Source organism: Ursus arctos, unplaced genomic scaffold, assembly GCF_023065955.2.
Source record: "Ursus arctos isolate Adak ecotype North America unplaced genomic scaffold, UrsArc2.0 scaffold_21, whole genome shotgun sequence".
Taxonomy (NCBI): Eukaryota; Metazoa; Chordata; class Mammalia; order Carnivora; family Ursidae; genus Ursus; species Ursus arctos.
The window spans coordinates 8,045,080-8,072,422 of record NW_026622886.1 but is presented as its reverse complement, the minus strand read 5'-3'; the positions used below and the strand labels follow the sequence as shown (position 1 = coordinate 8,072,422).

The 27,343-nt window shown below is 47.2% G+C and overlaps 2 protein-coding genes across 2 annotated transcripts in view; one reads left to right on the top strand and one right to left on the bottom strand.

Annotated features, from left to right (window-relative positions):
• The window catches only part of TIMP3 (TIMP metallopeptidase inhibitor 3), a 58,327-nt gene extending 31,254 nt beyond the window's left edge, over positions 1–27,073 (top strand). The window contains exons 2-5 of the mRNA XM_026499725.4: positions 12,956–13,038; positions 21,151–21,262; positions 21,991–22,112; positions 23,165–27,073. Coding sequence (XP_026355510.1) covers positions 12,956–13,038; positions 21,151–21,262; positions 21,991–22,112; positions 23,165–23,362 — 515 coding nt within the window. The 3' untranslated portion in view covers positions 23,363–27,073. The remainder of the gene's footprint in view (positions 1–12,955; positions 13,039–21,150; positions 21,263–21,990; positions 22,113–23,164) is intronic.
• The window catches only part of SYN3 (synapsin III), a 452,237-nt gene that overhangs the window by 275,578 nt on the left and 149,316 nt on the right, over positions 1–27,343 (bottom strand). The gene's annotated exons all lie outside the window — the stretch shown is intronic.

Below are 27,343 nucleotides of genomic sequence, written 5' to 3'. Positions count from 1 at the left end.
AGGAGTCAGGGAAAGCTTCCTCTGAGGAAGTGTCCTTTGAGTTGAAATATGAAGGATGAATAGGAGTTGCTAGATAAAGGGGAGCAGAAGAAGGTCTTATGCAGAGGGAATGGCATGTACAAAGGTCCTGAGGCCCTTGCACCTGGGCACGGTCAGACCAGGGTTGCCAATCAGGTGTCCACTAAAGTTCACTTGTCTCCTTCTTGCCACTCTCCTTGGTCCTAAGGCCTGTGTTCCCCTCCCCCAAACCATGGGGCTTTAGGCTGATTACTGGACTTCTCTGTTTTAGGGAGTTAACCCCACCCCAAGGTTCTCACCATCTATGGCTAATGTGAGTCCTCTGATAATTAAGCCTTGAGAATTTCCCTTTACTCTGCATGCCTGATGCATTTGACTTGGCTGATTATTTCAGATTTGTGAAATGTCAAGCAGTAGAAAGATGAGTTTTGCTGGCAGGCATATGTGGATTTAATTTCTGGCTGCGTGACCTCCGACACATTTCTTATCTATTCTGTGTCTTGTTTTCTTGATCTACCCAATGGAATAATGCTCTTGCAAGTTAGTTTTAAGGATTAGCTATAATATTGGTAAGGAGTGTCTGTTTTGTTCACTGTGTATTTCTGCCACCTGACACAGTGCCTGGCACATAGTAGCCACTCAGGAAATACTTACTGAATGCACAAAAGGCTCAGGCACTATGCACTGCACTCAGAAGGTATTCGATGGGTGGGTAGTCTTTTATTTCTTTTACCATTGACACCATTTCCTATCGCACTGTCAGGCTAGGGCAGGCTGTGTGCAAAGATAGCAGGGACAGGCTTTATCATTCTGCTGTTACCCACTTTGACCAAAGAGGGCAGCCTTAAGCATTCTTTACTTATTTATTTTCTTTAAAACAAAGGTTGGCTTCCTTAAAAGGCACTTGTATTTAATCTCCAGCCATTCCCCCACACTCTCAACATTAGTTACCTTTGATAACTGTCTTGGGGCTTGAAGATCTATAGTCTGGCCTTGTTTTTCTTCATACCTGTTTCTGCCTGTGTGCCCACTACCTGGATCCTGAGCTGGTTAGAAGGTTCTGAGTAAGTTGGGCAGGGGAGCACCTGCTTTCAATGGGACCCCCTGTGCTATGTCCACCTGGTGTCCAGTCTTCCTGGCTGAAGTTAGGGAAGTTAAAGAGAGAAAGGGGGAAGACTTGACTGTTTTAAAAGCTACCCAAAGGGTAAGTTATAAATGTACCACATTCTTTTTGGCATCTGTGCTACATAATCCCCCGAGACAGAGCGGGGAGTAGACATTGCTTCTTACTCAAATCACAACAAAGTCTCCCATCCATCCTCGCTGCATTTTGAGAACAGATTCACTGTCTGTCTGCAAAGACACATCTGCAGGTCGGCTGTACAAACGAGGGAGGTCCCTTTGCCTCACAGTTCCTTGGCTTTCCTACTCGTGGACCTATCCTGGAGTCCCTCCGCTCTCCTAGTGAACAAAATCCCAATTAGCAGAAAAATAAAATACTATAGACAGCTCCTGAGATGCTGCCAGGCTTTCTGGTCTTACAAAAATGACCTGACCTGAAAGCTCTAAGTTCTGAGAACCATTCGTCGGCACGGTATTTTTCTGGGCACTGCTTCAAAGGGGCCATGGTTGAAGACCAGGCTGCTTTTCTGGTGGCCTCTTGTGTGGGATAAAGTTTCCCATGGGCCCCTGGGGAGGGCTTGAGCACTCGGCAGGGGGGTGTTCTGAGCACCCCTGACCTGTGTGTCTGCACGACAGTGAGCAGGTCAGTCCTCTGAACAAAGTGGGCTAGAGCTTTCTAGAGGTAGGTCAGCATGCCTCCTAGGTTCTGGCACACACTGAGCTGAGCCAGCCCAGGTAAGACCACTGGGAGAAGTTAAGGGGCTTGCAGACAAGGCCTGAACTTGTTTCTAGGGGTTTCTTGAAGCTTTGGGGCCCTCTGATCAGCTGACCTTTCAGGCACCCATTGGGCACATATCCTAAGAGCTGCTGGCAGGGACGAAGTGATGTCTCTATCACTGCCCACCTGAGAAATGACATGTGTTGGAGCAAGACCCAGCCTATACAAAGCTGGGCATTCCTGCCTATCTCTTGGCTTCCACCGTCCCCTGCCCCTTGTCACACACACTGCTTTCTGTCACTCCTATGGGCTAGGCTCTCCAGCCCCCAGGCCTTCACCTCTGCTCCCTCCTCCACCTGAAAGCCTTTTCTTTTCTTTTTTTTTTTTTTAAAGATTTTATTTATTTATTTGACAGAGATAGAGACAGTGAGAGAGGGAACACAAGCAGGGGGAGTGGGAGAGGAAGAAGCAGGCTCCTAGCGGAGGAGCCTGATGTGGGGCTCGATCCCATTACGCCGGGATCACGCCCTGAGCCAAAGGCAGACGCCCAACTGCTGTGCCATCCAGGCGCCCCTTGAAAGCCTTTTCATTCTCTTTCCCTTGGCGACTCCTGCTGATTTCTCAGATCTTGGCTCAGGCAGGATGTTTCCCCCACAACATGCATCCATAGCACTACCAGAGTCTTACCTAGGGAGTGAGGATCACCTTAGAAGGGAGATGGTATTTCAGTGATCTGGGATTCTAAATGGCTAGTAAGGCAACTACCCCGAAGTGTTCACCAAGCATGATTAGAATGGCTGAGGCTTTTGCTCTACAAAGGGTGACCAGGAGGGGAATGTCAATACCCCAAAGCACAGAAATTGCCTAGCTTGGCTGGGTGTGTCTGATATGTGCTCCTGCGGCTCCCTGGGCTATAACATACACTTATCTTCTTGTCTCAAGACAGAAATCAGCTTCTTGAAAGTAGGACCTTGTCTACCTGCTGACTGCTGAATCCCCACGGCATAGCAGAGGATCCAAGGCATATAGTCAAACACTTCTGAAATAGTGAACGAGTGAATTAATTTCAAGTACTCATGTTAGAAGGAAGAGAAGGATGAGGAGGAAAGGGAAGGGAGGAGGAAGGAAGAGAAGGAGGAGGAGGAGAGGGGGAAGGAGGAGGAGAAAACAGGAGGAGGAGGAGAGGGAGGAGGGAGGAGAATGAGGAGGTGGCACCACTGACCTCTGATGTTAAGCCTTGGGTTTCTCATCTGTCGGTGGAGTTTGGGTGCTGTCCCCCCACAGGGATTTGTTAACTGAGGCCTCTTGTAATAGGACCCCGTGACTCACCTGTTTTTAGATATAAATCTTCAGCATTTGGAGATAAGGGTCCCATTTTAGCTTCTCAGATCACACTTGTACCTGCCTCCCTCTCTTCTTTTCTGGGTGACCTTTAGGAACTCAGACTCTTGACCCACACTGCAAGAGCCTGAACCCAAAGTCATCTCTGTCTCCTTTTTTGTATTACCTTTGATTCCCTCCTGTAGCCTCATTCTTTATTCAACAAATATCTGGGGAAGCCTTGCCATATTCTAGGCACCTTGTCAGGTGCTGGAGCCACAGATGCCGGCCTATTATCTAGTAATTCAGGCTAATGAGTGCCAAGCAACTGACCATTAAGGTAGAACATATTTGGGAAGAAAGGAAGCCAAGAAGACAGGAGGGATTTAGTGTGGCCTGGGGTGGGCAGAAGGCTTCCTGGAGGAGGTGACGTTTCAGCTAGGTGGGTCTTGCAGGGAAACAGACATGTAAGCAGATGACTGGGGAGAAGTCATTCTCACTGAGACAACAGGCATCACAGGACAGGTCAGTGTAGTGGGGTGGGGATGGGGAAAGTGATAGGGGGTGCTGGAGGCTTTGCAGTGGCAGGACTTGAGATGAGGCCCAAACCCCAGAGAGCCCTGTATACATCGCTGTGTTATTCAAAATAATCTTGTTATCTTGCAAAACCAATGGGGGCTTGGGGGATTGTTGCTCCCATCTGTTCCTGGGAGAATGGGGAGTCTATGGGGGAAGGATCTTCCTTCCTACTTTCTCTGCTTTGGAGTGCTGACATTCCCCCTCTGGCCACCCTTTGCAGGATGAAAGCCTCAGCAATTCTAATGCTTGGTGAACACTCTGGGGCAGTCACCTTAGCAGCCTTTTAGAAACTCAGATCATGGGAATACCACCTCCCTTCTCAGATGGTCCTCACCGCCCAAGTAAGTCAGCCCTGAATCCAGGAACCAGCCAGTCCTAGGACTTTTACCCTATCCCGAGCCAAATGATCCATGCCTTTCTCCCGAATTGGCTGTGGCTACAGGAAGAAATTGAGGGTAGGTGACTTAAGTAGTTACACTGCAAATGAAATGTATTAATGCCAAGTCCAGACATAAGCCTAGGTGGTGACTCTTAAATCTTGTCTTTAAATAGTTTAAAATTGAGATCGCCACTTAAAACATGAAAGCTGGAGTAAGATGCAGATTTTGCTTGTGTTCCTTTTGGATAATCCCAAAGTTCCAGGCAACTTGACCTTTCTGGGCCTGCGTTCCCTTTGCTTGCCTCTCTGGGCCCCTTCATTTCATATACAACCGACGTCAGCTGAGGCCCCAGCATGTTTCCCGGACTGCTCAAGCAGAAACCCACACTGCTTCCAAGGTGAGGAGAGCGAGGAGCCAGCACGTGCCCCTCCCCCTGCTTTGCCAGGAGGCCCAGGACAGGGCATCCCCGGGACAGCCTTGCCTGGAGGACCCTAGAATACAAGGCAGGCACTGAGAAAAGAGGCTCTGTGCAGAGAGGTTTTAATATCCTCCCGCTTTTAATAGCTTTCCCTGAGATGGAAACTTGGGTTGAAATGATTTGCAGCTCTCCAGATTTTTCTGAGTGTGTGTGTGTATTTGGGTTTATTTTTAGCCACAGGGGTTCATTCTGTGCCAAAAAAACCTGCTTAAATAAAACCAAGATTAATATTTTTACTTAACGGAAAGAGTTAGTCAGGACAGGCTTTGAACTGGAGACTCCCTATCTTGATTGGGAGTGCATCTTAACTGTCTGGTCGTGGCTTTGACATCAACAGAAGAGGCCTTTGAAACTGACAGAGGGAAGTGCCCTCAGGGGACCACAGTAGGAAGCCGGAAGAGCCTATTGTGAGACTTCTCCAAGGGGCAATCTTCCTCACGTGGGGCTGCCCCTCCCTGTAGCCCTCCTGTTCTCCAGGGCCATCTTCCTGGAAAGGCGGTAAGTCCGTCCTGGCTCTGCTGAGAGCCTGGCTGGGATTCCGCCTCTCTTCCAACTCCTCCCTTAGACCCCCGCCCACCAGATCTGGTCCAGGCTTCTGCTTCCTCTGGATTTAGATAAAGCAAACTGAGTCCTTGCTTCGGGATGGGCTAAGGTCTAGATCCGCTGTTGCCTCTAGGGAGCTCCAGATGCCCCTCCCCTTGGCCAGACTTTACCCCTCTTTGTGCCATGCCAGCTCTTTGTTCTTGCTCATACTGCTGTGTTTGCTCTACTTGAATATCATTTACCTGTTTCTTTGCGGTCTTTTTAAACTTGGCCCCTGAATTCCTCAGGGCCTCATTTATCTCCTTGTCCCTGTGAGCCTAGCACAGTACTCTATAAATGATTGTTGAACAGATGTTTATCGGCCCTATGAACTGAGAACTACTATTAACCCCTTCTGATGGAATAAGGCTCAGAAAGACTCGGTCATAGGCCAAAGCTTAACCAGAGGAGTTATCTTTTTTTTTTTTTTTAATCACCCTTCATGTATGTGGCCCTTTTAGCTTCATGTACTCAGCAGATACATAGTAGGAACTTGTCAACCTGCCAGATTCTCCTCTTGTTGCTCAGGCTACAGTAGTTAGTAAAGCAAAGAACCTGCCCTCTCGTGAGGCTCGCATTTGAGGGAACGGCACATGGACACAGACTATGTCAGCTGGTGGCCAGTGCTGTGGAGCACAGTGAGGCTGGCCAGGGCGACAGGGAATGCATGAGGGAAGATTATGGGGGATCGTGGAGGCCCCCTGACCAGGTGATACTCGAAGTAGGTGAGGGAGGGAGCCATGTGGCTACGGAAGAAGAGTGTTCCAGCAGAGGGAACTGCAAGGGCAGAGGCCCTGAGGTGGTGTTTGGGGTGGTGAACAAGGAGTAGGGGGCTGGGGGCCAGAGTGGAGCAGGTTGCCAAAGATGAAGAAGGTAAAGGGACCATGGGTGAGTGAGGGGCATTTTCAGGAGCTTAGTTTTGGATGGGTTGAGTTGGAGATGTCTTTTTAGACCTCCGAGTATAAATGTACACTAAATGTAGACTCATGTTGTAGGGTTCCGGGTTGGAGATTGCAAAAATGCGAGCTGCCAGTGGTACAGGTTGTACAAAGCCATGAGCTGGGTGGAAATGAGAAGGGGACAAGGAACCCACCACTGCCCGGATTGAGCACCCTGGAGGTCACCGGTGACCTTGGAGAGAACTGCTTTGGTGAAGTAAAAGAGGGAGCTTAGGTCATGGCAAGAACCTTTCAAGGTTGGTAATCATCATCCTGACCTAGAAGCCAGGATGGAAAGTGACTTGCCCAGTGTTACACAGTGACAGGGCCATGACTGCATCCAGGCCCACGTGTTCTGTGCCTGCTCATTCCAGTGTCTCACAGCCACTTCTCCAGGGGTTTTCCTGATCTGAACTTTCAGCCTCCAAGTCTTTGTAGAGAGGGGCTTTTGGAGTTTGGGATGTGGTGACATAGGGGCTGGAAACCACAAGGATCTGGATAGGGCAGTTCTTCAGGTGTCTGCCTTCCACCCTTCATTCTCCTAAGGCCCTTTCCTCAAACCTGGACATCATCAAAGTGTCCCCAAAGAAGCAGCAGATAATTGTGAAGAGCTCTGGCAAGGGTCATTGGAGGTGGATACCAAAGATCCTCGGGGGATGAGGAAACGCTGGAGCAGGTCTCTCGCTGTCTTCCTCTGATTTGCACATTTCAGAACCTTCAAGTAATCACTGTCAGCAACATAACAGTATATCATCTGTTTAGCTTCAGGGTTACAAAGTGCCTTTTTACATATACATTGTCTCATCTAATTAATCAGCCTAATTAACGTCAGACCCATAGTGCTGTGAGAAACCTCAGGGAACATCAGGTTTTGTGGTTTCTAAGTTATTTTATTTTCTTCCTTAAAAGCCTTGCTGGAAAGCACAGTATGCTGAACAGATGACAGTCTGTTCTACTGCTGATGGTGATTACTCGTAGATTCTTATTACCAATCAGAGGGCACGTGTGTGTGAGTAACTGGGACAGAGTGGTAGGGTGGTCAAAGGGATGAGGGTCACTGGGGGCTTATCAGGGAGGCCTTCCTCCTAGGGACCAATCCACCTCTCTGATCCTTAGCAGAACAGACAGTGGGGGTGGGAAGGTGCAGAAAATTATGAAATGTTCTGCCATCAGTACAAATCCCATGAAAAGGCTTCAGGAAGTCTGCTTTCTTGGGGGAACCACCAAGTTTTGTTCCGCTGGGATGCAAAACCACACTGAGCGTATCTGATCTTCTTTGTAGTTGGAAAATAGGGACAATAATAGCCATCTCATAGAGTTATTATGAGAATAGAGCAAGATAGCATTCATGCACTGCTTGGCATGTGGGAGGGGCTTAATAAATAGTAGCTGTTCCTATCAGTGTGTTCTAGTCCCTCCCTCTCCTCTAGACTTATTGATGTGATGTAATGAAATGTAGGGAGCTGATGGTTAATGAATGGGTGGGCAGCTGGAGGAGTAAGGGAGCCTGGCTTTGCCCTTTTTGGATAGACTAAAATGCAGGATCTCCATGGGGCACAAGACCAGGGAATTGCCTAATAGGCAGAGCCAGATGGGCTTGGGCCTGCCTTGCTCTGGGCCCCTTGGTTACTGTCTTTGTCATGAGCTCTTGGCCTCAGAAAGGCCCGTGTGGATGGCAACCAGGAAATAAACATCAAGTGACTATCGGATACTTCCTGACCCCTCTTTTCCTCCAAGTTCAAGTCCAGGAAGACAGGTGAGCCCACAGTCCAGGCCTTTCTGCTCATCTAGATCCTGCCTGCTACGGTCCCGTCAGAAGAACATTCCACTCCCTTGGGTGGACACTAACAGTGACTTCTGCTTTTGGAGAAACTCATCCTACCTGCTGGCCAGGTGTGCCTTACCTAACCTCACTGTCCTCCTAAAAACCATACCTTAAGTCAGCAAAATCATTCTAAAGGGCCTTCAGAGAGGCAGGAATGGGACAGAGTGTGTGTGTGTGTGTGGAGGGGGGCATGAGTGTGGTACTGAAAGTATCTCATTCACTAGACAGCTGAATCAACTTCTCTACCATGAGGAGGATCTGCAGTGCTCTCAACAGGATCCTAAGATCTAAGATGGGTAGAATCCATGGTCTTAAGTTGGTATACATTAATTTATTTAAGGGGTCCTTAATCCAAAACCCAGCCAAACTTTGCCTTCCAACCTACTAGCAGGAAAGTCCAACCATCAGAACAGGGTGGAAAGGTCTGGATTTGATTGAAGGTGGTTGTATGGGAGGTGGCAGGAGAAGGTGAGAGGCAAGGTCTTTGTCATGGGCACCTTGTCCCCCTCTCCATATGCTGACGAATAGCAGATGTACAACTTCTGGACACAGCAGTAAGCTACACTGGAAGCTGAATTGTGTTTGCCCCTGGAATTGTTTTTGTTCAAAACTTGTGCTGCTTGTGATCTACATTACTATGGATGGAGGTGGGGACAGGCAGCACACAATTATATTTCTGGAAGGGATGGGCCTTGTTTCTCTTGTTTTTTGCAAGCTCTTACTAGCCCACCCCACAAAAATTATTTAAAGAGAGAAAATTATATAGAGATGTACCTTTACACCTGGATCCTCAGGTGTATGATATATTTAAGAGGGCCCTACATATATTTACAGGTCTGTGTGCCAATTACACAAGCACACATAGCCTGGTCAGTTTCTTCTTACAGACTTTTAAGTTAAAATACTGTTTACTCTGTTTTCCTTTGACCTCCATACCCCTGGAAGCCCAGGTTCCTTTCTCAGGAGCATAAGAGGCTCCAAGACTGACATTCAAGCTGTTCGTCATTGCCCCTTTCTCTGACTGGTGCTTTCAGACCTTGGAGATCAGCCCTCTAGCCATGAACTTTTAAACTTTGTCTTCCCATTAGACTGTGCTCTGTGGAGGTAGGAAATGGGACTTCTATTTCTCGTCATCACCCCCACCAGCACACCAACCCAGCTCACACCCATATTGGTTTAGCTGCTGTGGGACACTGGGTAGACAGTGTGGGGCCACGTTCCAGCATGAAGGAGAATAAAGAAAACCTTTGTCTCGCCCAGCCCATCTGTAAAGCTGGCTTCTAGCCACTACACCAAGGTGGCGGGAACAGCCCACATGCTGCCAGCTCTAAGTTTGGAAACTGTCTTCTGTTGTTGTTGGAGAACTGTGACCTTCCATACCTCCCCTGTCCACCGTGGCCCCCAGGCCAGCAAACACTCAGGAGCACCCTTATTGCCAAACAAGAAAGTACAAAATAGCACACATTTGCATTGCAGAGGAGAAACCGAAGCAAATAAAGACATATTAATTCACAGACCTAATGGGCAGATTTGAGGTTGGCTGGTGTTTTTACTCTGGAAGGACTTTGTGAATCTCTTTGAAAGAGCAGAATATTGCCTAGTTTTAGTTCAGTTTAGTGCAGTTTTGTTTTTATAAAGAAAACACTGGTGTGGCCTCCACGCTGGCCCTTCTCTGCCAGCCTTTCTGGACCATAACCATGTGATCGAGTTTGGTCCTGGTGGGCTGCTCTTGGGTCACTTGTGGGTGATGAGCTAGGACAGGTCCCTGTGATGAGGTGGGTGCTCCAGACTTAAAAACACCTCGTATGTTTGTTCTGACCAGTTTATGTGTGCTCCCCCACCTCTCCCTGAAATTCTGCATGGCCAGATATTTTGAGGAGCTGGCCTTTCTTCCCATCCTAGAGAGAACCCCCAGGCCTTAGCTTATGGTGTATGTTAGAAGATAAAGATGCTCAGATAGACAAATAATAATAGAGGTCATGGGTAGGGGTGGTGACAGCAAACACACCGTTATCAGTGCCTGTCCATAACCCTCACAGCCTGATGGTTAGGAGGAATTGCAATAGATTAGGAAATTAAGACACGGAAGGGTTTAATGACCTCCCTAAGGTCAGGCAGCACCACTGCTGGGATTTGAACCCAGGCAGTCAGGCTCCAGAGCCCTGGCTCTTCCATGCTCTGCCATGTTGCTGCTCCACTAGAATTAGGACATTGCTTGTAAGCCACAAGGTGGGCCTTGGGCCAAGACAATCAGAAAGATTTAGGAGAAAGGAGGTTGGGGACACAGGGGTTTGTCTGAGGCCACGTGGTAATGGTGGAACTGAAACTCAAATGTGGCTTCCTGACTACAGAAACTTACTCCCTTTTCACTGAACTATTCTCAGATGAAAAGGTTCCAAGCTCAGGCCATTTCAGGGTAGGGAAGGAATTGGCTCACTGTGTATGCAGAAGCTTCCAGAAGTACCTAGCTTTATGGGACAGGTTTACTTATGACATATTATGTCTAAATGAAGTCAAGCCATTTTTGAGCCAGGAAAGGGTAGAAGTTGTTATTTAAAGAAATCCCTTTTGTGATTTCTTCCCCCCCTAAGGCAAAGACTCACTTGCTAGTTTACCTTCTGTGTTAATGAAGCAGCAGAGGATGGAGCCAAATCAATCCAGGAAGAATCAATAGTAAAGTCCTGGCAGATATGCTCCCTGCCCAACAGTTAAGCTGTTACAACCTGACTGTGGGAGTTACTAGTAGAGGAAATAGTCCCTGGGCCTCTGGGAAGCTGGCTCCCTGCCGAGGATGCTGCTACAAAGTTAGACACAGAGGTGGAGGCAGAATCTTGAGGGAGCTTGGCCTGGAATGTTGCCAACCTCTCGTTTTTGCAGCGGACTTGGAAACAACCACTCACCCCCTCCCAATCTGAGCTGAGTCTGCTAAATTGCTAACTTCGCCAATGGGTTCTGTGTTTTACCCTCCCTGGCAAGAAGGTCTGGAGGGGCTGTTGATTCATCTGGGTCTTGACTTCATGTCTGACTGGAAGAGTAGGATCCAAACTTGTTTGGGGAGGAACAGGACAGAATCCAGTTGGGATGGCAGATATTGGTTCCTAATAAAGGTTTTGTTTTGTTTTATTTTGTTTTGTTTTAATTTAAGAGATGAGAGTCAATGGATTGAGAAACATGGTGAGACATCCAAAATGGGGAAGGATAATAGAGCTACCATGATGGACAGATGTGTGTGTGTGTGTGTGTGTGTGTGTGTGTGTGTGTGGTGTATTCTGTTTAACAGACATTTATTGAATGTCTTTTTAGGGGCTAAGTACAACTGGAGGTAAGAAAGAGTGACAGGATCTTAGAGCTGGAAGAGTTCACTTTGTGACTCAAAGCATGCCTGCTATACATGCAAAATCCATTCCATTCTGGGCAAGGTCCTAGCGTGAGAGCTTTCAGACCCCCTTGATGGAGACACTCTCTGTCCCTATGGCAGCCCCTCCTCTTTTCTTACCAGTTTTTGTTATTAGATGACTTTTTTTGGGTTGCGCCAATGAACACAACTTCTCTGTAATTTCTGAATTGTCTTTAAGATCTGTCCATTACTCCTCCATGTGTGAGTTCTATAAATACCTGGACAGCTACTGGGTGCTTCTTCTTCACATAAAATACAAGAAGAACGCATAGCCTCTTATAATCTCAAAGTAAATCCCTCCTTTCTCTGTGTTCTCACTGCATGTAGTAAATTCATGTCTTCCAGTCTTCCTCATACTGGGTCTAATAGTTTTCCTGTTCATAGTCAATTGATATTTACTGAGCAACTCCTTTCTGCCAGATGATGTACTAAGAAATTTCATAAGATCTTTTGTTTAATCTTCATTCCAATTCTTTGATGTAGGTAGAGTTACACCCTCTTTACAGAGGAGAAAACTGAGATTCAGAAGAGGAAGTGGCTTCGCTTCTCTGTCAGTTTCCTTGTCTGTATAATGTAGATGGTGATCCTGCTCTTGTAAGCAGTCTTGAGGAGTAAATAAATGAGATGTACTGCTGCACACAGTTGGCATGTGATAAATGGGAGCTACTTTTAATGGCAGCAATCCTTCCATGGTCAGCCCATGCCATTTTTGGTGATATGATGATGATGATGATGATGATGATGATGATGATGATATCAATAATGTTTATGTAACATATACTATGTTGGAGACATGGTGCTGAGTTTCACACGCATTATCTTACCTAATCCTTTCAATTCAAGAGATTGGTACCATTATTATCCTGGCTTTACAGAAGAGGAAATTGGAGGCCGAAACAAAGTTCCTTGCCCACAGTCATAATAGCCATAAAGAGCAGAGCTGGGGTTAAAACAGTTCATTCAGTTGGCTCCTGAGCCCCTACTCCCAACTGCTCCCTCCTCCACCACATTCTAATTGAGCTACACTTTACTGCATACCTTGTCATCTAAGTGCTGGGTACCAAGGCCCTATCAGAATGCTGACTGGCCATGGAGAGAGGCTGGGATGCATTGCAGTCCTGCAGGCATGTCAGGACTCAGTGAATGTAAGCATGCAAAGGAGAGCCCCAAATGAAGCAGCATTCAGGAAGAGCTCCTGGTGGAAAGAGAATAGGTCTGGGAGACCATGCAATTGTCAGATAGACAATGGAGGCATGGCAAGAGGCTCTAACAAGAGCAGTAGATTGTGGATTATGGTGAAACCACAGAGTCAAGAAACTCCTCCAGGGATGGATGCAGCCTAGGAATTTCCAGGGTCGACAATTGTGAACATTTGGGATAATTAACTTGAGTGATGACTGCCTGCTTTCTTTCCTCCATTCCTCTCCTACCCCCCAGTGTCTCTCCTCTGAATTCTTGCTTTTATAAACACAATCATCTATTCAAGCTGGCCCAGAGGTAAGAAAGTAATTCCAGGCATCCATCCTGAGATGTGGTTCCCTGATGTGGTTCAAGCCTTCTTAACCTCCTTCCTGTCTGTATCTTGCCTTTTTCTGCAGTGATCCGGGCCAAGGTGGTGGGAAAGAAGCTGGTGAAGGAGGGGCCCTTTGGCACACTGGTCTACACCATCAAGCAAATGAAGGTGAGTGACAGAAGCCCACTACAGAAGAGCTCTCGGGTCTTTTGGAGTAGAGTCCTGGCCAGGGGAGGCAAGGTGGGTGGGCGTAGCCCTTCCCCACTGCTGGAGAGGGTGTTGCTGAGGCAGAAGAAAGGGATGGCAGGGAGTATGGGGAAAGTGGCTGCTTCACCCTAGAGCCAGCGTGGATGGAGTCCCTCAGAGGCCATTGTTAAGAGGCTCAACTCTGGAACCAGATGGCAGACAGCCTTGCTCCCTGGTAACTGAGAGACCTTGGCAAAGTCACTGCCCCTCTCTGGGTGTCAGTCTTCCCATCTGCAAAATGAGGGGATGGGACTAGTTTGTCTTACAGGCTCTTCTGAGCTCTCAATTTTGAGTTTCAAGAGTGCCTACTGGTCTTATGCAGTTGCTGAGGTTACAATTTATGTTTAACTCCTTGAATCTTTACACCGAACTTTGGCTGATCACAGGAACCTTATCTTGGAGTAAGAACTGCACCCTCTTTCCCTGTTTTCCCAGATCTTGCATCCCGGCTGGTTAGCACTGTTTACTAAGCATATTCGTATAACTGAACATATTCCTGAGCATGTGAACATTATGAAGCACACTAAGGAAGTCCACCTTAACAAAAAGAATATCAGATTTGAAACCTACAGAACCAGCTTCCTTGTCTTATCTCCACTCCCAAATAGCCTGCTTACCTTGGAATCCCCCCTTTCCTGGGCCTCAGTTTTGCCACCTGTTAACAGTGCAGGGTTGGGTTTAGTACCCCTAAGAGCCCTCCCAGCTCAGGCATTTCAAGATTCTAAGTGCCCTGGGACACGTGTGGTGTTACTTGTAAGCAAGAGCTGCTTTGGGTCCCAGAAAGAGGTACTTATGTTTGTCTTAGTGGAGAGGGCTGTACTCACCCTGAATAGCTCAGCAGCTGGCCCATCACCCCACCTTTGTAAGTACCTCCCTATGCGCAGCATGCCGTGCCAGGAGCCATGGAAGCCATGAGAAAGATGGGGTTCCGATGTTAGGAAGTATAGTCAGGCTGGGAAAGAAGACCCAAGGCACATGTGCACGACTAATCAGAAGTTCAAGATGGGCTGTGCTCAGGGCCAAGTGGACGGCCAGCCCTTTTACTCACTGCCCATATTTGCATCCCCAGAAACTAGAGTAGGACCTGGCTCACAACAGGGACTTGATGGATGTTTATCCATCTAATGGAGAAATGAGGGTGAGACCCTACTGGCCTGAAAACTCCCCAGAGGAGACAAGCCTTGACACCCAGGTGGAACTGAATGGGGGTAGTAATAGCCCATGGGTGGTATCCAACCATCCGGGAGGCAGACGTCCAGGCCTCATTATTCCTGCATCCTGAGGCCTGAGGTTTGATGGATTAAGTTTGTGGAACCTGTTGCTTTGGATTCAACTTTGGAAACATCCACAGCCTTCTGGTTATGTAATGTCCACAGTCAGCCCTGGCTAGGTGCCCTTGGCTGCCCAAGCCTGATCATGGGACCAGCTTATGTCTTCAGACAGCCATGGGGAGAGAAGAGTGTGGAGGGAGGAACCAAGAAGATCAACAACAACCAAAGAAACCCCTACTGTACAGCCTCTGGCAGCCAGAGAGCAAATGCCAGAGCATGTTAGACAAAGCAGAGGTTCAGACAACACTCCCCTCCTGCTCTGGAAGGACCCATCACGTTATGGACACTCTGGCCAGCAGATCTGAGGGGAGAGCTGGGAGACAGTTGTTCCTAAGCTTGCCTAGCATCCCCGCTTCCTTTGGGGCATGGACACCAGGGTGACCAGAATGTCCCATTCCCCCCTCACTGGTGTCAGGCCAGCCTCTCGGGGTGGGGGTGGGGGGTGTTTGGAGGCCAAATTACATTTGTTCACCCATCAGCTTCAGAGCACACACACCCACTCCCAGGCTGGTGGCCTCACACTAACCATTTGCTGTCTCTCACCCGGGCTCATGGAACCAAGGTGCTGGGCACTGGAAAGTAAAATTCCTTGTTTTACTTCTGACACAGGTTCAAAGGGGAAATGACCTGCCCAGTCATGCATTTAATTAAAGACAGATCTGGTTCCCAAGCTAAGGTGCTGGGATTCCTTTCCAATCCTGTGTGTTCTTTACATGGCTCCCCAAATCTCCCTGCCATCCTGCTTTGATCATCAATCACTATGTAATGCTTTTTTATTAACTCTGCCCCTCCTACCAGCCCAATATTAGATAACTTGTAGAAGGGTCATTGCCCTTCTGTCCTGAGAGGCCACTAAATTCTGCTGGTCTCCAGGGAACAGTCTGCTAATCAGGTATGGGGTATGGGGATTGGAGGAGTAGTTCATCCAACCGTCCCCCTCCCTTCCTCCCTCCTTCTTTCTCATTCTCTCTGTGCTGAGCACTGTGCTTCAGGCTGGGGATATCAAGATAATATTTGTTATAATGAATATAAGACTCTATTCAAGTGACATGTACTGAGCATTTACCATGTACCAGGTATTCTGCTAAGCCTTTGCGTGGATCAGTCCTCATAACAACCCTATGAAGTAGATACACATTATCCTCTATTTTACAGGTGAGGAAGCCGGAAAGGTCATGTAACAGTCAAGTTCATAGAACGAGATAGTGGCAGATGCCAGGGAAACTACAGAGCCTTTGCCAATGGGAAGTTACAGAGCAGTGGAGCTACAGGCTGATTCATCATTCCTGCCCTCTTGGGGGCCTACTGCACCCCATCTGTATGTAGTTCCCCCAGGGAACAAAAAGAGGTTAGCTTGGGTTTGTCCATTTGTCATCCAGCAGTGTAGCTCTTGACTTGCAACATCCTGCAAAGGGTGCATTGAAAACTCTTTGTAGGAGGGAAGGAGGAGAGGCCAGAGAGGCGAGCCTGCGTGAGTTTTGGCACTGGTCCCTAGGTGGCTTTGTTCTGGTGGATTAGAGTCTACCCCAGAGAGTCAGACGGGGTGAGCAAGGGCTCCCTTAGACCAGAACTAAAGGAGCTCGGAGAATGTGAGAATTTGAGCCGCCCTGTCTCACCTCTCTCTTCTGTCTCAGAGTTCCCACCTCCTCCCCTCGAACTTCTCCCCCAGATGAAAGGCAGGCAGACCCTCTCCCATATGCTAATTCCAGAACCTCTAATACACGATACACATTACAGGCCTATCTTGAGTCTGCAGACACCCACAGGTGTGTGTGTGGGGGGGGAGTGTACGAATGTTAAGGGAGCTTACTGCAAACTCAAACTTGGAGACAGCTGAAGCAGTTGCCAGAATTGGTCACTCTAATCTATCGGGACCTTATCTCCTATCTGGACCATGAGAAAGCAGTCTGCTCTGCCAGGAGCTGCAGTTTGTGCAGCGGAGACATGCTCCCAGGCTAGCGCGGCAGGGGACAACACGTGGGGAACATTATGTCCCAGCTGGTCCTGGGGGGGGGAGGGTTCCAGGGGGAGGCCCACTGGTCATGTGCTTTGCATGTCCTGACTCTGGGCAGGACAGATTTGCTGGGCAATCGGAATGCTTGGCCCCTGGGGACTTCCTTCCTTCAGTGGTTTGTCTAATCAAATGAGCACTATTGCAAGGTCTCGCCTTTGAAGCTCCAGCTGGAAGCCTCTCTGACCCTCCAGCCCACAGGGAGCCATTCTCCTCCCTCTCAATGCCTGTAACTCTTTCTGGTCTGCGTCTCTCAGCTAGCGCTCAACAGAGACAGCCTGCATTTTCATGCGCTCTGCCTCCTGTGCTAGACAGCCCAGCCCGTTCTATAAGAGAAAGACTTCTCTCTTATAGAGAAAGACTTTGGATACACTTGGTATCTCAGTCAAGTATCTGATGTTGCTTGGTCTGCAAATGAAAATAAGTTGTGGGTTTAAAGGAGTTCGTGACGTAAAGCAGCATCCAGCACAGTGCTCATCTCCAGGCACACCGGACAGGTTTGACATGGCCGTGATATTGCATGCTGTCAATGCAGAGCGAAAACCAGGCATTGCGTAAGAAATATTCAAAATCCCCAGATTCAGAAATTTCTTCTTACATTATTTGTCCTTTCACCCCAAGGGAAGCTAATTTCTTCGAACTCTTGTGTGCATACTACCAAGAGGGGAGGCCCAGAGACTTATAGAGTCCAATGTGGTGTGTGTCTACACATGATAGACCATTATTCAGCCTTAAAAAAGAAGGACATCTTGTCATTTGTGACAACATAGATGAACCTGGAGGACATTATGCTAAGTGAAATAAGCCAGACACAAAAAGACAAATACAGCATAAGCTCACTTTTATGTGGAATCTAAAAAAGTTGAACTCACCATTGAACTTCTCACAGAAGCAGAGTAGGATGATGGTCAGTAGGGGCTGGGAGGTGGTGGAAATGGGGAGATGGTGGTCAAAGAGTAAAACTTTCCAGTTCTACAGAACTAGGATGAGTAAGGTCTGGAGATCTAATGACAGCATACCGTTAATAATACCATATTGAATACAAGAAATTTGCTAAGAGAATATCACACACACACACACACACACACACACACACACACACCCTGTAACTCTGGGAGGGATGGATGTGTTATTTGATTGTGGTGACCATTTCACAATGTATGCATTTTTATTTGTCAATCATACCTCAATAAGCTGGAGAGAGAGAGAGAGAAAGAGAGAGAGAGAAAGAGAGAGACAGAACACAACCCTCTTAGTCTGAAGTTCCAAACCAGCTTTAAATCCCTGTATTAGGAGATAAGGTTGGGCAAAGAGATGTAGAAAGAAGAGGACCAAACCTTTCCCTCTGTCAATATGAATTCTGGTAGAACTAGTTTAAAGATAACTTTTACTGAGTGTTGCTCACCAAGTACTATTCTAAGTCATTTAATTTTCAAAAACACCTTATGAAGTAAATACTTTGCCCCATTTTACAGGTGAAGAAACTGAGACCCAAAGAGCTTAAGTGACTAATAAGTGGCAGAGACAATGTTCAGACTGGCTGGCTGTCTCTAGAACCTGAGTTGACCATTAATCCTTCAATGCTTTGACTGGATTAGATTACCTTTAATGTCTTTTTCAATTCTGAGAGTCTATGATTCTCTGATGTCAGGGCATTACAAACCTACCACAACCCTCCTAAATTTGTCAAATCAATTCTCAGTCTCTATGAATATAGACCTAATGATACTTCCAGGGTCGATATCTAAGTCAAGATGGGATTATTATTAAGAAAAGATAACGAAATGAGTACAATTTGCCTTTACCATATTGTTAAATTCAGAATTGACCCTAAAAGGCAGCACGGTGCTTGTCAGATCTCATCATTCACAACGCATTAAAGTTTTGACAAACTGAGGGCTTCAGGGGGTGGGGGAATGGGATAGGCTGGTGATGGGTATTAAGAAGGGCACATATTGCATGGTGCACTGGGTGTTATACGCAGCTAATGAATCATGGAACTTTATATCAAAAACCAGGGATGTACTGTATGGTGACTAACATAATATAATACAAAAATATTATTAGAAAAAAAAATAAAGAGCACACTTACCATGATAAAAAAAAATAAAGTTTGATTCTGCATATAAGTGCTACAAACCATGTTGAAATCAAGATTCCTTCAAATTCAAAGGAGTGAGAACTCACCTAAGCAGCTGAAGTCACTGGACCCTAGACAGGGCCCTGATCCTCACTCATAAAGCAGAGAGGACATGAAGGGAAAGACTGACAAGGTTGTACTGAGGCTCTAATGGCCTGGGTCCGAAAGAGCTAGAGTGAGGACCGAGCTAAAACATTTGCCAGGAACTCAAGGAACAGCCACACCAGAAGAGAAGCTGCTGGGGATAGGAGGGAGTGTAGGGAATGTTCTTTGAAAGCCACATTTGATGGCACGCACACAGCAGTGCTCTTCAGCATGGTTCCTGTTAAAGCCAGAGAGGCACCATCCATCACTGAGGAAGTGGGGGGTACGATGTGACCCGCCCCTGCTCCCCCACGGCATAATTGAAAGCCGAGTGTGGACAGTAATTCTCATAGCACTTGGCTGCGTTTCCTCATTCGGCTGGTGAGCCTCTCAGGAGAAGAGGGTTAAAGAGAGGCCAGGTAAATGAAAACCATCTGCACTGATGGTTGCACACAATGAGAACAGCGTTGCCTTTAAAAAGGCAGAGGCTCCCAAACTCTGTGGGTCCAACAGACCCTTTATGATGGCGGAGGTCCTTGTGGACCACCTACCCCCCACCAGCCAGTCTCCACTTAAAAGAAAATAAGGAGAAAACCCAGCCCGTTAGTGCAAATGGGAGGCACTTAGATGAGATACCAATGAGATGATGTCTGGCTTTTTATTAATTACCATAAGTAATTAATAACGCATGCCAGGAACTAAGGGAGAGCCATTGTCCTGTTGTAAACCCTTGGAGACCACCAGCCATTCAGGCCCGTGTGCTCTGAGAACCAGGGGGTTAATGGGATTGGGCCACACCTTGGTGCCCCCTCCTACCTTCGCCAGCTCACACAGTTAACAGAATTTTCTCAACAGATCTGAACCCGTGTGAGACTCGTGGTCTTGACCTGGACTCACCAAGTGGGTTCAGCCTCATTATGTCCACACCAGTGGCTCTGGCACATGCAGATAAAGGAGGCACAACAGCCATAAATAGCATTTGCCTGTATCAGAGGCCCTTGGGAATGAACTTGTGAGGCCACAGTGAGAGACAGCAGAGGATAACAGTTAAGAGCATGGACTCCGGAGCAGAGTCTCCTGCCTGGAATCCCACCTCTGCCAACTGCCAACCGTATGGCCTTGGATAAACCACTTTACCTGTGTGGAGCTCAGGCTCCTCATCTATTAAATGGGCAAAAATAGTTCCTGTCTCGTGGGGTTGTCATGGGTATTAAGTAGGTTAATATTCGAGAAGGATTTCTCATCTTTGGTGCTGACATTTGGGGCCAGATAATTCTTTGCTGTCGGGCTGTCCCATGCATCACAGGATATTTTTAAAATTTTTTTATAATAATTTTTATTATGTTATGTTAGTCACCATACAGTACATCCCTAGTTTTTGATGTAAAGTTCCATGATTCATTAGTTGCGTATAACACCCAGTGCACCATGCAATACGTGCCCTCCTTACTACCCATCACCAGCCTATCCCATTCCCCCACCCCCCTCCCCTCTGAAGCCCTCAGTTTGTTTCCCAGAGTCCACAGTCTCTCATGGTTCATTCCCCCTTCTGTTTACTGTCTGATTTTAGGTGGCTCTTTCCACTTCCCATAACCTTCCCACCATCACAGGATATTTAACAGCATCCCTAGCCTCTTCCCACAGATGCCAGTAGAAACCACCGCCGCCCCCATCTGTGACAATCAAAAATGTCTCCAGACATTGCCAAATGTCTCCTGGGGTAGGGGTAAAATGGTCTCCAGTTGAGAACCACTGTCTTAGATTTTGTTGTAGATAAAAATGGCCAAATGTCAGCGTTTTTATACAGTGTAACTTAATGATTATAAAGTGTTTAGTTAAAAATCTAGAAATTTTGTATATGTGTTTATATGCTTTATCTGGGGTAAAGGAATCTTTCAACAGATGCTCAGAAAAATAAAAGCATGGGAATCCTGGCCTGAGTTCAACTTTCACCAACCAAACAGAATTTTTGAGTCCTTGTGTGTAAAATGGGTACAATAATACCTCCTTCCTTGGGTTTTTGGGAGGATACAGCGAGGGGAATGTAAGTGGAATGCTTTTATACACTGAGAAATGTCACAGTGATGTCATTAGAATGCTGGCCAGCTGCCTTCTTGGAACTTGGGGGCCAAGGTTGGTAAGGCAGGCAGGACCCCTTTCACAGCAAATTCTTTGGATTTCTGAAAAGGTGTTGGGATAGGAGAAGAGTATATATCTGGTACAGTGTTGTGGAGGTGTTGGAATGGGTGATGTGATTGGCTGGATGGGAAGGTTTCTCTGGAAAGGCACCAACCATGGCCCAGACAAGAGGTGAATAGGTGGCTTTATCTGGAATGAAGGCCCTAGGGTGGATAGGTCAGTGATTGGCCACAGGATGGTGGATTAGGCATACCGGATCCCCACAGAACAAATGACAGCATGCTTTCTGAGCCCTGGTCCTCCTCTCATGACATCCCTTCTGCCCACAGATGTACCGAGGCTTCACCAAGATGCCCCACGTGCAGTACATCCACACAGAAGCTTCTGAAAGTCTCTGCGGCCTGAAGCTAGAAGTCAACAAGTACCAGTACCTGCTGACAGGTAACGGCCAGCTCTAGCATCTAGGCCAGGGTTTGGCCAAGGTCCACCAGTCCTTTACTTCAGAAGGATAGAGAAGCAGTAGTTGACCCAGAAGTGTCCTTAGGACCTTGGCCACGCGCCCAGTGAATTGTAAGGAGTATCTCGTGTAGAGGACATCTTGCTTGGACTGTGGTGGGAACCTGAGTTCTACATGGAGGCTGGATTTTAGTCTCAGCTCCACCACCAGCCCCGTGGAGGAAATGTAGTTTTGCCTAGTTTTGCAGTTTCTCAGCTTTACTATGTCATATGAATAAAAAAGGATTGCTAGTACCTGTTTCTCTGTACCTCACGGTCAATTGATTTATTGGGTCTATCTGAAAGCTGCCCACCTTCAGGCAGTCAATGTGGGAAAGGAAAAAATAAGGTCAAAACCAAGAAACCACTGATGAGGGAAGGGACGAGTTGGCCTTAGTCCCAGCTCCAGCACTTCATGGGTTTAAGACCTTCTAAAGGTAAATCACTTCTTAAGGTACATCACTTAACCTCTCCAAGCTTTGTTTTCCCCACCTGGAAAATGGGGACACAGTTTGGCCTCAAAGGTGTTGGGAAAGATGAAATAAAATCGGAGGACTAGAAAGTACTTAGCACAGTACCTGGTCTAAGGTGGCTATGCAAGGGGTGAGAATTCTTTCGCCTGTGGCTGGGCTCTAGACAGAACAACTCTCCCCTTGTTTTCTTTCCTCCTCTAGGCCGCGTCTATGATGGTAAGGTGTACACAGGACTGTGCAACTTTGTGGAGAGGTGGGACCAGCTCACCCTCTCCCAGCGCAAGGGGCTTAACTACCGGTATCACCTGGGCTGTAACTGCAAGGTAAGCCCTGGAGAGGGCAGGCGGAGAGCTGGCTCACAGCTCCAGGAACGTCATTTCTGCGGTACTGGGCACTTGGCCCTTGTGATGAGAAGGGCATGCACGTCAGGCCAGGGCAGCAGGGCAGGTCTGAACAGGGGCGGTAAGGAATGTTGCCACCAGGCTGAGCAATGAAGAAGGTGGGGGAAGAATGCCTTTCTGCTGTCATCTGCTGCCTCCATGCTGGCCACTTGGCAGCTGCCCGGGCACAATGACTCTTCAGCATCCCTCCTGTGGTTCAAGGTTGTGGCAGGTACAAGATCCTTATGCTGACAGGTCCTGTCGAGCAGTCCCAAGTGGGCTCACCAGGGCAGCTGCCTCATTGGTTGCCCCTGCCTCAGCTGGGTGAGCTGGCACAGGACTGCTGATACCAAATGCTGCAGAAGGTCACTCTTCAATCTGGCTCAATTCCTTGATTCAAGCACAGGGCCACGGCACACAGCCTTCCTGCTGCAGGAGGGGGCTGCGCTGTTCTCTTACTGATTCTCACAACAACTCCGTGTAGTTTTAATTACTACTATGCTCATTTTGCAGATGAGAAAACAGAGGCTCAGAGAGCTCAAGTAACTAGCTCCAGGTCACACAGCTCACAGAATCAGATTTCTCTCCTAGGGCAGCTGGATGCCCAAGTTTACACTTTAATCTTTTTAATTCCTCAATTCCCACGACAGCTGAGATCACTCATGCTTGCCTGTTGCCCTTTGAGAAGGAAAAGCTCTCTCGAATATCTAATACCACGGCTTTTGGACGGTGTAACCTGGAGCAAGTTACTTAACCTCTCTGAGCCTCTATTTCCTTATCTGTAAAGGGAGATAAATCTGTTATGAGAACTAAAGAACACAGAAGCACTGAGCAGAATATCTGGTACACAGTGATGCTTAGTAAGAGTTAGTTTCACGAAGGGGCTGATGTGGCTGGGCTCCACCTACAGTGGTGTGCATCTAGACTTGAGGAAGCGTCAGGACTGGGTCCATCATGACAGAGCCCACCAACCTCTGGCTGTTATCTAATTGCAGATCAAATCCTGCTACTACCTGCCTTGCTTTGTGACTTCCAAGAACGAGTGCCTCTGGACCGACATGCTTTCCAATTTTGGCTACCCTGGCTACCAGTCCAAACACTACGCCTGCATCCGGCAGAAGGGTGGCTACTGCAGCTGGTACCGAGGATGGGCGCCCCCGGACAAAAGCATCATCAATGCCACAGACCCCTGAGCACCAGACCCTGCCCCACCTCACCTCCCTCCCTTCCCGCTGAGCTTCCCTCGGACACTAACTCTTCCCAGATGATGACAATGACATTAGTGCCTGTTTTCTTGCAAATTTAGCACTTCGAACACTTAAGGAAAAGTCTATGCTGTCATATGGAGTTTATTTGGAACCATCCTCCTGGCCCCACCCTATCCCTTCTTTTTGGCCTTGACATCACCCATTTCCAAGCAGGAATTTTTGGTGCCATGCCAGAAAGAATGAGGAATGTATACTCCTCTTCTTCGTGATAATATAATCTATTTTTTTAGGAAAACAAAAATCGAAAAACTACCCCATTTGGGCATTGTAACACCTACCCCTCTCTCTTCTTCCCCACCTCACCATCTCCCAGACCCTTTTCCCTTGGCCCTTCTCCTCCACCCCAGTACATAAAAGACACAGACAAGGAAGTTGCTGAAAGGTCAACTGTTTCAGGATCAGTCCAGGGCAGCGAGCAGATAGACTCAAGGTACGCAGAAGATCTTATACACCAAGGAGATGCTACTGCATGTCCCAACCAGACTGTGTCTGTCTGTGTCTGCACGTAAGAGTGAGGGAGGGAAGGAAGAGACGGCAGGAGAGGGTCTGAGAGGATGCAGCACACACAGTTCCCCCAGGCCAGTGCCGCTGGGGTTGACCAGATGTTTCTGAGTCTGGAGCAAGCAGCCAGGCCAGAATAACAGAACTTTCTTAGTTGATGAAGACTTAAACATCTGCCTGAGGTCAGGAGGCAATTTGCCTGCCTTATACAAAAGCTCAGGTGAAAGACTGAGATGAATGTCTTTCCTCTCTCTATCTCCCACAAGACTTCCTCCTGGAAAACTCTTTGGTAGATTTGGCCAGGAGCTTGCCTTTATGTAAATTAGAGGAATACACACACCGTACACTATCCACAGATATAGCCAAGTAGATTTGGGTAGAGAATACTATTTCCAGAGTAGGGTTTAGCTCACCTAGGGGGATGTGTTTGTATACACATTTGCATATACCCACACGGGGACATAAGCTAATTTTTTACAGGACACAGAATTCTGTTCAATGCTGTTAAATATGCCAGTAGTATAATCTCTTCTATTTTGTTGTCGTTGCTTGTTTGAAGAAAATCATGACATTCCAAGTTGAGTTTTTTTTTTCATTTTAATTAAAATTTGAAATTCTGAACACCCTCGACATCCCTCTAACTGGGGTCATCTGACCTCTGTCCCTCTCCTTTTATCCTGCTTCATGTTTGGGGCCTTCATTTAACTGCCTTACTGGCTTGGCTCAGGTGGGAGATGATTTAGTGTGGGTCAGGGGCCTGGCACAGGAGGGAAAGCTGTGAAGTGTCCTGCCTCACCTAGATGGCCACTTTCCTGGGTTTCAAGACAGCCTGCTCTTCTTCTCCCAGCTCACTGGTGGGTGAACACCATCTCCTGAGGTCCTCACCTCATGGGATTAAAATCAGTGGTCACTGCACTCAGCTATAGGGGTTTTGTTGTGTTTTTTGAAATAAAACTATAATATAAGTTCTCTGATTAAATACAATTATTTTAAGTTTAAGTATTGAAAGTGAGATGCCAAGAGTAGGTGATAATGTATATTTTACAGTGTTGGGGGTGGTAGGATGGTGACATTTAACATGATTGCTCTCTTTTTTCAGATTATAGGTATTTATCCTCTTAGTATTTATACCTTCAGTTCATTCCACTTTAGGAAACAGAGCTGCCAATTGAAACAGGAGAAAAAAAAGCAGACAATACATTGTAATGTCTTGCGCGCGTGTACACACACACACACACACACACACACACACACACACACACACAAATGCCCAGGCAAGGTGTTTGGCAGAACTCCTCAGTGGGAAGGCAGTACAGGCATCTGGCTTCTGTGGGATCCATTTTCTTATCTTATATCTTTCACCTTATGGTCATGCCATCTGGCAAGTGGGAAATGGGAGGCTTTGCCCTCTCAATGCAGCAGTATAAGCAAAAGGAGATGAGGTCAGCTGGCCAGTGGTTCTTAAGAAGTAAGCCCCAGCCCTGGTGGTCTGAGATTTTCTTGATTTCAACCTCAAAGTCTTCTAAGGTGGAACCCCTGACCCAACTCACACAAGTGCCCTCCCACAAATGGACATCAGCATCCCATCTATGAAGCATTGGTGATTCTTGGTCCCTGGTGGGGCCACCTCCACTCACACAACGCAGGACCTGGGGTGAGGCCTGAGCATGAGTCATCTTAAGTTCCCCTGCAGAAATGTTGGTGGAACCACAGTCCCATCTGTCAGGCCCTGGCGAAGAGAATAGCAGGTCTTGGGCAAAGAAGGGTCCTTTGCAAAGCGATACTGGCAGAGGGCGGTTTTTGAGCTTTCTATAAGCTATAGCTTTGTTTATTTCACCTGTTCACTTACTGTATAATTTAAAGTCATTTATGTAGCTGAGACACTTCCATATTTCAATCATATCGTGAATGTTTTATTTTGCTAAATCTTGTGTCATGTGTAGGCTTTAATATGTGTACATTGTGTTTAAGAGAAAAAAAATGAAACCCACATGCCGCCATTTTCCTGAATCAAATTCTACAGTGGAATGGAGGGTAAAATACTTCTACTGTGCGGGCAGCTCGACTGGCGAACTGGAGAAATGAGAAGGAACTAGCACTTGAGACTCATCCATCCTCCTCCCTTTATCGGCATCCCAGTGCTTTCTGCAGTAGAAAGGAGGAGGGGGAAATAGCAAGTACATTCATGTCCTTGCTCTGTATCAACTGGCACTGTGCTGGTCATTCCCATTCTTTTTCCCCTTGATCTCTGACCACCCAATTGGGAAGCCATGATTTCTCCTAAAAATTCAGGGCCATGGGAGCTGTGATTTTAAGACCGCTTGGCCTCATCTGGCCCTCTCTTCTGCCTCCCTATCCAGAAAGCACTACACCCAGCCTCTCTCCTCTCAGCCCTGTGCTCCATCTGGTTGGGTAGATAATACTGGAGACACTTGTCCTTTACCGTCACCCAGCTCCAGACCTACATCATGGCAGCTGAGGTACAGCCCACGAGCAACATTTTTCATATGATGGTTCTTGAACAATTAAAGAAACAAACGACTTATTGGAGCAACTCTGTCTCAGAGACACTATGGCCCCTTGGGAGACAGTACCCTCCCCTGCCCTGGCCTTTCATCTTGTGTTTAATGGTCACCAATATGGATTACCCCAAGATGGCACCCAAGTGTTTGGCTCCTGGCTACCAAAAGTAAAAATATCACGACAAGAGTTTTACACAAGAAAAACACTTTAAAAATCTGATAACAGAAGCAAAACAAAATGTGGGAGTGTAGGGGAAATGGATATCAACAGCCTCCAAATTGGCTTTTGGGAGGTGTGAGGAGGGGAAGAACTTAAAGACCAGTTCATGCTCTGAGGGGAGGGGCTTCATAGATTCTCCCAGGCCCTCACCTTTCCCTTTAGCCAGTCTGCTGTCCTGAGACCCAGAAGTGATGGAGAGAAACCAACCAGAGAAAACCCTGTCTGGAAGGAATGTATTTGTTGCTAAATTTTGTAGCACTGTTTACAGTTTTCTCCATGTTATTTATGAATTTTATATTCCGTGAATGTATATTGTCTGTAATGTTGCATAATGTTCACTTTTTATAGTGTGTCCTTTATTCTAAACAGTAAAATGGTTTTATTTCTATCACACACCTTCAGTCTCTTGCCTCCTTATATCCTGACCACCACTGGGGGTAATATAGACAGCAGAGGGCCTTGGAAGCTGGTCCTGCCTATCCTGGCTGCAGGTCCATGCATGTTCCCCTCCATTCATTCACTTCAACAGCTTGAACCCACCCTGCTCTAGTCCTTTCCCAAGGCAGGAAAAATTTCAGGAGAGGCATTCTAGATTTCCATCTGACTACTAATCCTGCCCTGAGCTTGCTCCCTGATTCCATGGCCAGGGTTCTCCATAGTTCT